Below are 12209 nucleotides of genomic sequence, written 5' to 3'. Positions count from 1 at the left end.
TTTTAAGGACACTACATTAGTAATATTCAGACTTGAGCATTCCTAAAGATCACCAGATTCCTGATTAAGAAAAAAGTAAATATTCTTCCAAAACTAACCTGTGTTTTTCCAAGAAGTCGATAAGCCTGCTGAACCTTGGTGTAATGGTTAATGTCAAAATTCTTGCAGATTTTGGAAAGAGCAACATCCAACTGTTCCTATGGAATTAAAACAAGAGGCAAGAGGCAGTTAAGGAATTCTGTTTTCAAGGCAATGAGAAGAAAGTATTAAGACTAATTTTTCATTCTTAATATCTAAAGACACTATGACACTAAATTTAATAGTCAAAAACAAATTTAAATAAAAAATACAAATAGATTGTAATTCTCACGTATTACCAACTATAATCAAGTTTACTAAGATGCCATTATATATGAGTAATCTAAAGACCCATGCCTATTATTTCAAGGGACATAAAATAAGTATAATAGTTACTAAAAGAATTTTATTTATTTTTACTTTTTTCCTCAAGGATCTGCTAAAATCTTATAATTACATAAACTGAATTTGTAGAACTATTAAAAAATAATAACAGTCCTCCTATAATCACTGAAAAAAGTAATTCTCAACAAAACTACACTGACCTTAAAAGAACATACCTCAAGCTATGTACTTTTATATATAATTGCACCAACTTTGTCTAAGGATTTCTATTTCAGTGATTTCGTTTCAAAATAATGATTGTCTACCTAAGTACCGAATAATATTGTACATTGAGAGTAAAGAAATATTGAGCTTTCAAAAGTTAAGTCCTCAATATTCAAGAGATTATTTACTTACAGGATTTTCAAAGCATTATCTTTATGTTTATCAAATAAATTACCATTCTTACAAGTAGTAAATGACTGCATTTATGATGAAAACCTACTGTCACAAAAGTTGTTTGACAGTCCAGCCTCAATTTTTATAATTACTCTCATCAGGAAAATGAAAAAATAAAATACCAGAAATTAACAAATAATTCTTATTACGTTTATTAAAATGAATACCCTGCTTTGCAAAGATTGCCAAGGAAAGAGATGAATTCTAAATAAGTGTAAGAGGAAAAGCAAGACTTCCTGCTCATAATGACATATCTTTTCCTTTCCATTTTATATTTTTGATGAACTGTATGAAATATTGTAAGGATTTGGAATTTAGGAGGGTTCATCAGCCAATAATTATTCTTATATAAATTAACTCACTGAAATAAAAAAGTTAATAATAAAGTAATTAATAAATGGTAAATATTTTGGTTATAACTTACATGAAAACATATCTATGACTAACAGTTTTGGGATCTTTCTGGATATGGTGTCTTCAGATACAAAATATTTTCAGATCCCATAAAGATAATAATAAACCCAATAATAAATAGTAAATATAATAAGTAATGAAACACAATAATAAAGCCAAAAGTATTATTGAGTTTACAAGTAGATTAACATTAACTCAACCATGCACAGATATCCCAAATAAAAAAACAAAGTGTTGTGATCTAGAACGCCAGTAATCCACACAAAAATCAAAACATAAGATGTATATGAACTATTCTCTTTTCTCTGAAAAGAGAAAACTACTTAACTTACGATGTAATCCTTCTTACCTCAATTTGTTCTAAAGTATCTTGAAGCTTTGAATTCAATTCACTGTTAAATAAAACAGTTAGATGTGACCATCTTTAAAAGAGACAAACTAAGTGCTCAATAAATAAATACTAGCTAAATAAATAATTCATAAATTCATAGATGAATAGTATGAGCAGTAAGATATGCTGATTCTACAGACAGTGCAATAAAGCCAGAAAAATAAAAAGTAGAGAAAAATAAGAGTCTTAACTAGCAGCAACAGAACTGTATAGGTAGAAACTCCCAAAGAGTTGATAAATAAAAACTAAGAATTCAAGAATTCAAAATTAATAACAAGTTTTAAAGATTAAAAAGTATAGTATAGATAAAAAATAAAATTTTAAAAGTAAAATCAATTTCTATGTACTAGGAACAAAGAATTAGACAATGAAAATTTTTAAAATATCATTTCAAAAAACCAAATACCTAGCAAAAAATCTAATAAGAAATAGGCAAATACAAAACTGAGCCAAAATACAGAAGACTGAAATACATGAAGATATATACTATGGAAACAAACTATAACCTACAATATCATTAAGATATCAGTTCTCACCAAAAATGATTTTCTAAAAAAAAAAAAAAAAAAAAAGATTTTCTAGAATAAATGAAATTTTAATTAAAATTCCAGCAGGTTTTTCTTTCTTTTTCTTTCTTTGGGTGTATGGAAACTGTAAAGCTGCTTCTAAAATTTATGTGGACACTCAAATGATTAAGAATAGGCAGGAATATCTTGAAGAACAGTGTTGGAGGAGATACACTAAAATAGGTAAAGGTTATAAAGTCACAGCAATAAGACAGCATGATTCAATCAGAAGAATTCATAAACTGATCAAGAGAACAAGAATAAAAATAAAGGGCAAAAGGCTTGAACAGATACTTGACAAAGGAGATAGATGACTGGTCAATTAACATACAATAGGCACCCCAAGTAGGCATTTAGAAAATGCACCTGAAACTACAACAAGACAACATAACAAACAACCAGAATGGCTAAAAATATTTTTTACAAATTAAAAAAAATGACATCAACAAATGTTGGCAACGATGCAGAACAAACAGAACACTGAATTCAATGTTGGAGGAAGGGGAAATTGATAAAATCTCTTTGAAAGGCTGTAACATCTACTGAAACTCAACATCCATTTACTCTGTATTCCAGGAGTCCTAGACACATATCTTACAGAAATGCATACACAAACTTTGCAGTGCTACTTGTAACAGGCAAAACTTAAAGCAACACAACTGTCTATAATAATTAAATGGATAAAGTATGATATATTTAGATGATGAAATACTACAGCAATGAAAATGTATCACTGGAGATTGCTCTAGTAAAAACTGAGAGTGAGCACAACTATGGACTTTGACAATCAATAATATAAGTTTGATATCTTATCAGAAAAATTAAGGTCTCTAACCAGGATTTATGCCTGAAAAATAGCCACAGCCACAGACATAGTTAAGGGAATACTTGTAGGCAAAACTGAGCTTCTCCTTTAAAAAAAAAAAAAAAAAAAAAAGATTCTGGGACAATTTCTGTTCAAAGAATAATGAATGAATGAATGAATGAATGAAAATGAGACTTAAAGGCCCCAAAATAATACACCAAAAGTGAATGTCATGGTAAGTACCTTGGCACTTAGAATTTAAAAAGTTCCTCACCTCCCCCACATTCCCCCCCAAATCAGTATCTTCTCCTGAAGTTGTTCTTTGCCCACATTCTCTCTCTTTTGATTCATGTCATCCCCACCCATTCAATCTAAGCTGGAAATCTCTAGGTCATCTTTAATTCTTCCCTCTCTTCATGTGTTATCTGATAAGTGAATCCTACTTCTACCATTACAGTATTTCTCATATTCACCTATGCTTCTCCTTTCTCAATTGTGTGAACTAACTCTAGCATTATCACCTTTTGCTAGAATTATCTTAATGGTTTCCTAATGAATCTCTGCACATAATACCCACACCCACCCTTCAATCCATCATCCATTTATTTGACAAACACCATCAACCTACTATATACCAAACATTGTACAACATCTTCCAAAAAGCTCTCAGGGATAGGTCTGTGCAGGGGTCTCAATATTCCGTTTGACCTGGCAGACACAGTTTTTCCTCTAGCTTATACATGAAAGGCTTCAGGCAAGGCCTGATCAGTCCTGTGGGGGCCTGACCATTTTCTATCTCACATCTGCCAGCTTTGTGTAAGTTACCTGCCTGGTCCCTACAGACATCTGAGTTTGCAGCCCCTTAATTAAAGCAGAAATAAATTCATATTAATCCACTGCTTTACAGCATTTGGTGGCTCCCCCAATAAACCAAAGATTAAGCCCCAAATTAGTATGGCATGTAAGATTCTTAACAATGACATGAAAAATGAACTTCCCCTTCACTTTTCAGTGCTTACATTTTAGTCATGTGGACTATGGGCAATTCCCCTAAGAACTCCAGACCTTAACTCCCCTGTTCTTGTATATAACATTAATAAGAACTAGAACATACTTTCTCCTCTTCCCACTGAAATGCCTATCTGTCTTTTCAGGCCCATCCCAACATCATCTTTTCTGGGAAGTCTTCCCCTGTTGACTGTTCATTCAGTTTCTCGATGCTCTATTTCCAGCATCCTACATGATAGAAGGGAGTACCTGTGACTGTCCCCCAAGCAGAGATTGTGGCTTATTCTCCAGGATTCCCCAGGACTACTAAACTCAATGCCTGATTCACTGCTCAATCAAATTTATGATTCAAACAAAAAGGGTAAAATTTGGGGAGGGTATGTGCTATGGTGAGTGTTGTGAAGTGTGTAAACCTGGCGATTCGCAGACCTGTACCCCTGGGGATAAAAATATATGTTTATAAAGCTGTAAAAAAAAAAAAAAAAAAAAAAAAAAGAAAGAAAGGATGAATCCCCAAGTTTTGTAGCAACATGGACGGGACTGGAAGAGATTATGCTGAGTGAAATAAGTCAAGCAGAGAGAGTCAATTATCATATGGTTTCACTTATTTGTGGAGCATAACAAATAGCATGGAGGACAAGGGGAGATGGAGAGGAGAAGGGAGTTGAGGGAAATTGGAAGGGGAGGTGAACCATGAGAGACTATGGACTCTGAAAAATGATCTGAGAATTTTGAAGGGGTGGGGGGTGGGAGGTTGGGGGCACCAGGTGGTGGGTATTGTAGAGGGCACGGATTGCATGGAGCACTGGGTGTGGTGCAAAAATAATGAATACTGTTATGCTGAAAAAAAATATAAAAATTAAAAAAAAAAAAAAGGGTAAAATTTCCCCATCACATTCCTTTAGCCCCTGTTTTCTACCTCAACAAATAAAACGACAGAGATAGAAAAAGAGAAAGAGCATGTTCTAGAAAAGAAAGAACTGCACTGAACTCTGGGTCTACAGGTGCCTTAGCAAGAGGAAAAGAGAAATAAGCAAAAATAAGCAGTTCCACTCCTCTATCACAGAGGGCTCAGAAGTTCACCTAAGGCTGAAGACACAGATACAGAGAGGCAAGAATACGTGGAATCGTAACGAGGTTAGAACTGGTAACTATATTCTTAAGGGAGTATCTTGAGTTTGGTGGAAAAAGAAATATATCTAAGCTCATTCACAGTTGAGTGTAATGATTTCCTCAACTCCTCAACTGGAAAAAATGGGCTTAAGTGTTTATAAGATTATCATAAGTCTGGATGGTTTCACTGCTTCTATTACTTATGGTTAAAATGACTCTATATCCTCCTATGCATTAAGAGTTAAAGAAAACATAGTAACATAAATAGTATATATGGTATTTTTTTTTAAGATTTTATTTATCTGACAGAGAGAGCACAAGCAGGGGGATCAGTAGAAGGAAAGGGAGAAGAAAGCTCCCAGCCAGGCAGGGAGTCCAATGTGGGCTCATCCCAGGACCCTGGGGTCATGACCTAAGCCGAGGGCAGATGCTTAACCATCTGAGGCACCCAGGGGCCCCAACAGTATGTATATTTTAAATATAAAATCGTAAATCAAACATTTTGACTTTAAAACGCTTTCAAGGAGTGCCTGGGTGGCTTAGTCAGTTAAGCATCCAACTCTTGATTTTGGCTCAGGTCATGATCTCAGGGTTTTAAGGTCAAGTCCTATGTCAGACCCCATGCTGGGCATGGAGCCTACTGAAGATTCTCTTTCCCTCCCCCACCTCTCTCTCCCTCCTTAAAAAAAAAAAAAAGCTTTCAAAATCTACAACTGCCTTTTCACAATTTACTACTAATTGAAAATACATATTTAAAAATTATGTGATTAAGGAGTATATATATTAAGTGTACAGCCTTCAAGGAAAGCTTTAGCCATCATTTAGAAACATGAATTCAGGTCATTTCAGTCAATTAATCGAAGTATGCTAAAAGGATCTACTCATAAACATTTGGATAAATAAAAGCTACATTATGGTAAAAAAAAATATTACCAGTTCTAAGATGGAAGGCTAAAAGCTAATAAAGGTTATCTGCAAGCTGAACAGAATGAAGCAAACAATTTTGGGGGGCATTTTTACCATCACAACAGAAGATATTAAATATAAGATATCCAAAAATAACTAATATTATTCTTTTAAATAGCTGATCTAGGACATATGCACTCATAAAATGAGTCCTGGAAAGGCTGCATATAAATCAGAATTTTGTACCAATTTGACCATACAGAAAAGCAACACGGTACAGAAGTAATTACCATCTTAATGATCTTTACCTGGTCTGTTATTAATGAGTCATATGATGTAAGTTTCTTAATATTCCTGGGCACTAGTTTCCTATACAAAAGTGTGCTAGATCCAAAGGGTTGCTTCCCACCCTAAAGTTTCAAGATCCCATTACATGCTAAACATCAGTTACCTAATTACTACATCTTTGTATACAATTAGTAGAGTGCTAAAACTTATAAAATTAGCTTAAGTAAAATTTATACTTGCAAGTTTATATGGTATGTCCTTTGCCCCTGGATATTCCGGGTATTTAGATCAGAGATCTGTTCCAGTGGAAGAGAGTTTATTAACATTCTTCAGAGAAAACCTGACTTTCAAACACTTTGAAGCTAAACCACCAATGGTGAGATACTACGAAATGTCCACATGGTCCTTCAAACTATGTTCAGACTGGAAAAGAACTCCTGAAATCACTCTGAATCTACCTAGATCTCTGTCCTCACTCTGTTAAAAATTCAGAGTCCACTACTAAGAACACTACAGATGTTCGAAACATCTCCAAACTTTATGAATACAATTCTAGAGCAGAGATCAGGCCCAGGAGCCAAATCTAGCCAATAGCCAATGTTTCTAAATAAAATTTTACTGGAACACAGCCACATGAATTACTTATATATTGTCTCTAGCTGCTTTCAGACCACAAGGGCAGAGCTGAACAGTTCCAAGTGACACCTGATGGCCCACAAAGCTTAAAATATTTATTATCTGGCTCTTTAAAAACAAAGTCTGCCTACCCTGTGCTAAAGCTCAGCAAACCTTTCAGTTGGTCATCTGATCAAAGTTAAAACTAGAATATATCTATGTGTGTGTGTATGTCTGTTCACAGGTCTATTGAATGTTTTAAGTACAATTATATAACCATACTTCATTTACCCATTTCTGATTTAGACCCCAAATCTTCTCATTTGAGTGGAGCTTTAACTTCTTGGTTTTATAGGAGCCAAATCACACACAAATTGTTTATAATATCAAGTTTCAGTTTCTCTGTGATAAGGTAGGAACTTAAATGCAAAACAATCCAAATGCCAAATCACATTTAGTCACCTATATCCCCCAATTTTTATGAGTTGTCTCATCTACTTTCAAAAACCTGTTTCATTTCATTAGTTTATTTACTTAAACAACATAAATTTGGTAACAAATAAAACTGGTAGAAAGAGGTTTAGGGGAAAAAAGTACAATTAACTCAGCTACTGGAGTAGATGAATAAAAATTGGCCTCCTAGCCATGAACTTCCACTGTTACTACATTATCAGACAGTATAGTGTAATAGTGGTTAAGAGCAACAAGCCTTGCATTCCAGGGACTGAAGTTTAAACCCTGACTCTCCCACTCATTTTACAAAGCATCAATTTCCCCATCTATAAAATCGAGAAAATAATTAATAATAGCTCTGTGGAATATTTTGTCAATACCAAATAAGAAAAGGCAAGGGAAATGATTAGTACAGTGCTTGACACACAGAAAAGTCCAAAAATGTTAAAATATTTTTATTTTTATTAAAATTATTTTTATATTTATATATTTATAATTTATATTTTATATTTTATAAATACATAAGCATATTATATATAACACATATATAATATATATAACATGATATATATAAGTTACATATAAATATATAATATATATTATAATAAATATAATTTATATATTTATTGTATTTTTTATTAACATTTAAAAATGTTATCACAACCATCGTCACTAGCACCACCATCATGATTCAATTTTTAAAAGCTAAAAAATAAAGCGTTAGTGAAAAAAATCTTATTAAAATCTAATTTAGAATTACTGTACAGTTGATGCTATCAAAGCGAACACTGCCTAGCTTCTATTCACACTCTTACACATGTCAATATTTCTGTTTCTGTAGGGGTATAAGAAGCAAGCCATTCACAGCATGAACATTTCTGATGGTCTTTTGTTTACGGATTCTGTGTTCTAAACTGGCATATTCTCTCACTGTCCTGCCTGTTAACTGCCTGTTGTAATAAGCCCCTAGTGAACAAATACATTTCAAAAGCTCTTAGTATAACAAGTAACACAGCATCTCATGCAGATAAGGATTAAATAATACCTCATTCTTGTCTCATCATCTAGGAGTAAAGAGTCTAACACAGATGACTTTCCTACACAACTGGTGAAATTTCAGAACACCAAATAAAGAGAAAAATCCTTAAAGTTTCTAAAAAAAAAAAAAAAAAGAAAGAAAAGGCACTCTTCATGAGGAAAACATCTGACCCTGTCTGACAACTGAGCAATGCCTTCCATTTTCTAAGAAAAAAATAGTTTTTCTTTCAATCATGTATATGGACTAAATTAACATCATTTCAAAGTCTAAAAATTGATTTCCCACATATTCCATATCAAAAAAAAAATTCTCAAAGGGATAACTGTAACAAAACTCTAACAAAATAAGACAAAGGGATATATAAAACAGGAAACATAGAAATGATAGTTGAAAGAGGTAAAAAAAATGTTCAACAAATAACAAAAACACCAAACACCAATGGATTTTGATTTTCTTTAGAGACAAAAGATTACTTTTCTTTATAAGACCATTCACTCTACTTAGTCCTGCAGATAATATTTATATAATCATGATACAATAAATACAATTTCTATTAAGTTAATTTTTCTGGAAGTAAACTACTGAGAAAACACAGAAGATTTAATTATAGCTGCAAAAAGAATATAAATGTTATAAATTTGACCAAGTAAAAATATCAGTTTCACTAAAATATCCTATAAGACAGAGAAGTAAAAGAAAGTATACCAAATTCCTATCTCTTATTGATATTTTAAGAGGAGGAGTAAACAGAGAATCAACAACTGTATAAAGTGATGAATCAGGAAAAGGATATTTTAACATAGAACTTTAAATTATAATGAAATCTACTGGAAAAAAAATCTAATAAGCTATATAAGCGGTTTACTCCAGGGAGTAGGAAAGAGAATGGTCGGTAAGGCATTTTTACCTTTTGTTTAAATATTGTTTTGCCACCAGTAGATTTTACTTTACATTATTTCAAAATGGCACAGCGCGGGTGAGGGAGACGGAGGAAAACAAATTAAAATAAAAGATAAGAAGTGCAGGTAGTATGCGAATAGCACGCTGTCAAAAACTTAGCCCACACAGATGGAGAAACAAGGACTCCAGATCTACTCATGGGTCCGGGTAGCTGGCCTGGTGACCCAGCTGAAACATGCACTGCTCCAAACACTATCCCAGGCAGAATTCCTAGGTTCCCCTTGCCTGAACCTAGACAAAGACAGAGCATGACCTCTTTCTAGAAGGGAATCAAGGGCAAGAGGGGAAGCATGGTCCCTAATATGGCTGTACTTGTACCAAAAAGCTATGTTCATTATTCTATGATTTAAAGAAGTTCTACAACCTGCAATTTTCATTCCACTGCCAAGTTCATATTCTGAGGGGGGAAAAAGGGTATTTTGAAGATTATGAGAAATTAAATACATGTGTCTATGCCAAAGTATAGTACTCAAAGAAAGATATTCTAGTTCTGGTGGTATGTGCATGATCCAGAATGCTCTCAGATTCCCTCAAGCAGTTTCTTTCAAATGAAATACAAAACAATAAAGCAGTTTTGACTTTTAAACATAACTTTTCTTGAAACTAATTTAGATAAATTTCAAGTGAAAAAGAAATTAAATGCCTCACTCACAGACATACTTTAACAAAAACACATTCTGATGCCTATTCCCAGTAAATCCCAAGTATATGACTCTGTCGATCAACTCAAGAAATGTCAAATAATGTAAAAATGTTCCCTGTCAGTTATAAAAGTGAACAAAACTGGTGCTACACTATTTTTTATTAAAGATGTTGAAACACACCGTATCTCAAGGAAAATACAAGGTGCTGAAGGGGTACAAGTTTTCTTTCAGTTTCAATCAACTGGGTACATCATATTACTTGGTACTTTTATGTATTAAACCACAAAGTCATATAACCTGACAATACAATCAAGGGCTCTTAATGCAGAAGCAAATACATGAATTCTGTTTTTCCTGGTTTCAGAATCTTAAGAGTCAGCCCTCAGTAGCCCCATGTAATCTACTTCTAAGACCACAGGGTCTCTGCCATCTACCAAAACCCTTATAATGTGACTAGCAAAGAAAACAGGAACATACACTCTCCCTAGGAAAAATTAAGAAGTGGACAAGCAGGTACGTGGTGCATATGAACTCGTTTAAAATATATTAAAAAAAAAAAATTACACCAGAATCCAGAAATGCTCTGCATCACAGGTTGTTCTCTCATGGCCATTTCTAAAGGGAATGTGATTCTCTAGCCACCAACAGAAATGAAAATAAATTTAAATGTTAAAGAAAATGAGAGTATAAGCAGTTGGAAATTAATTATTATTCCTAAGACTACCAGCGTGTAAAATGATTTTTCACTCCGATTCACTTAGGTCCAAGCAAAGATTAAATCTGCCTTTGGTTAAATTCCACAGCTCCAGGTAAATGAAATGAATCTTTAAAGTGTTGATGAATCACGTCTGAACAGTCCCAACCAGAGAGCTCAAGGACAGGTACAGTATTGTATTTAGAAGACCAGAGGAAAAAGCGGAAAAGAAAGGAAAATAAATGCACAAAATGAAAAATGTACATCCAATTAATAAAAGCAAAAAAGGAAGACAGAACAAAATTCCTTTCATTTTTGTGGACTCAACCTGATCTACATGTCAACTAACTCTATCACTATATCTCATATCCCATTATCTACAAGAAGTGAGCAAATTTCTCACGCTCTCCCAAGTAGGAACAAAAGTGTAAAACAAGGGAAAAGGGGATTGGGTTAAGCAGGATTAATGGTGGCTAGCAGAGCAAACAGTGCAGGTATGTGAGGAAGAATTCTGGTGGAAGGCCTGGCATCACTACCAAACAATTCCAACCAATAGCAAAGCTCTCTGAGCCATGCTGACATTGTCACTACATCAGCAAGTGAAAAACACAACTCTAACAGAGGTCCCGCAAAGCCTAAGGTAAAATTAATTCCTTGGGACATTTTAATACATTTGTGCATGTATTTTTACCTGTTTTCGGAGAATAAGACAAACTTCTCTCATTATTACATGTATAATTCACATATGTAAACACAACACGCTTTTTATAGAATGTACTCCCTAAAATAAAGCAATTATTACTTAAGTCACCATTAAAGATCTTTAATTTCGATCTTTTCACCAGGTCGGAGAACTGTAGTTCTCCACATATCACTATATACCTTAATGAGAAAGTACTTAGAAGCTACTTCACACTAACTTTAAAAAGCCCAAGTAAAATTTCCTTAAAAAACATTTTGTATAGTTAACTCTCATCAAGTAGATAATTACTTTAGCACAGCCAAAACTCTTAATTATTGAGAGAAAACAAAGTGCCAACACGGGTCACCTGCTACCTCAATTTCCTGCCACCAAATCTCCACATCCATTTTTCCTATTATAATAGAAAGTGACCTTTTCAAAGTCAACTCTACTATAATCCCTACAAAGCCTTAGCACAATATTATGTCTTCTATTTTATTTTCAACCTCTCACTTTCCCACAGATTTCAAATATGCAAATTTCCCCCTCAATTCCACATCTCCCCCTTTGTCAAATTCCCTCATCCTGTACTTATTCTTCAAGCAAATCTGTCCCAACAAAGTCAGCAATGATTTCTTTGTTATAAATCCAATGGATAGATATTTTCAGCCCTCATTTTGCTTATTATCTCTGCAACACAGACTTCATCGTGATACCCATAATCTCCTATCCACAACCCTCATACCTTGTTTTAGCTAACTCTCCTCCCT

The 12209-nt window shown here is 33.7% G+C and overlaps 1 protein-coding gene across 1 annotated transcript in view; it reads right to left on the bottom strand.

The window, feature by feature from the left end:
- The window catches only part of VPS50 (VPS50 subunit of EARP/GARPII complex), a 128686-nt gene that overhangs the window by 89685 nt on the left and 26792 nt on the right, over positions 1–12209 (bottom strand). Inside the window, exons 10-11 of the mRNA XM_047694559.1 lie at positions 1625–1667; positions 99–197 (exon numbers count right to left, since the gene is read on the bottom strand). Coding sequence (XP_047550515.1) covers positions 99–197; positions 1625–1667 — 142 coding nt within the window. The remainder of the gene's footprint in view (positions 1–98; positions 198–1624; positions 1668–12209) is intronic.

This window comes from Lutra lutra, chromosome 11 (assembly GCF_902655055.1).
Source record: "Lutra lutra chromosome 11, mLutLut1.2, whole genome shotgun sequence".
NCBI classification, from domain to species: domain Eukaryota; kingdom Metazoa; phylum Chordata; class Mammalia; order Carnivora; family Mustelidae; genus Lutra; species Lutra lutra.
The sequence above is the reverse complement of the archived record's forward strand: the minus strand, read 5'-3'. Positions and strand labels throughout refer to the sequence as shown.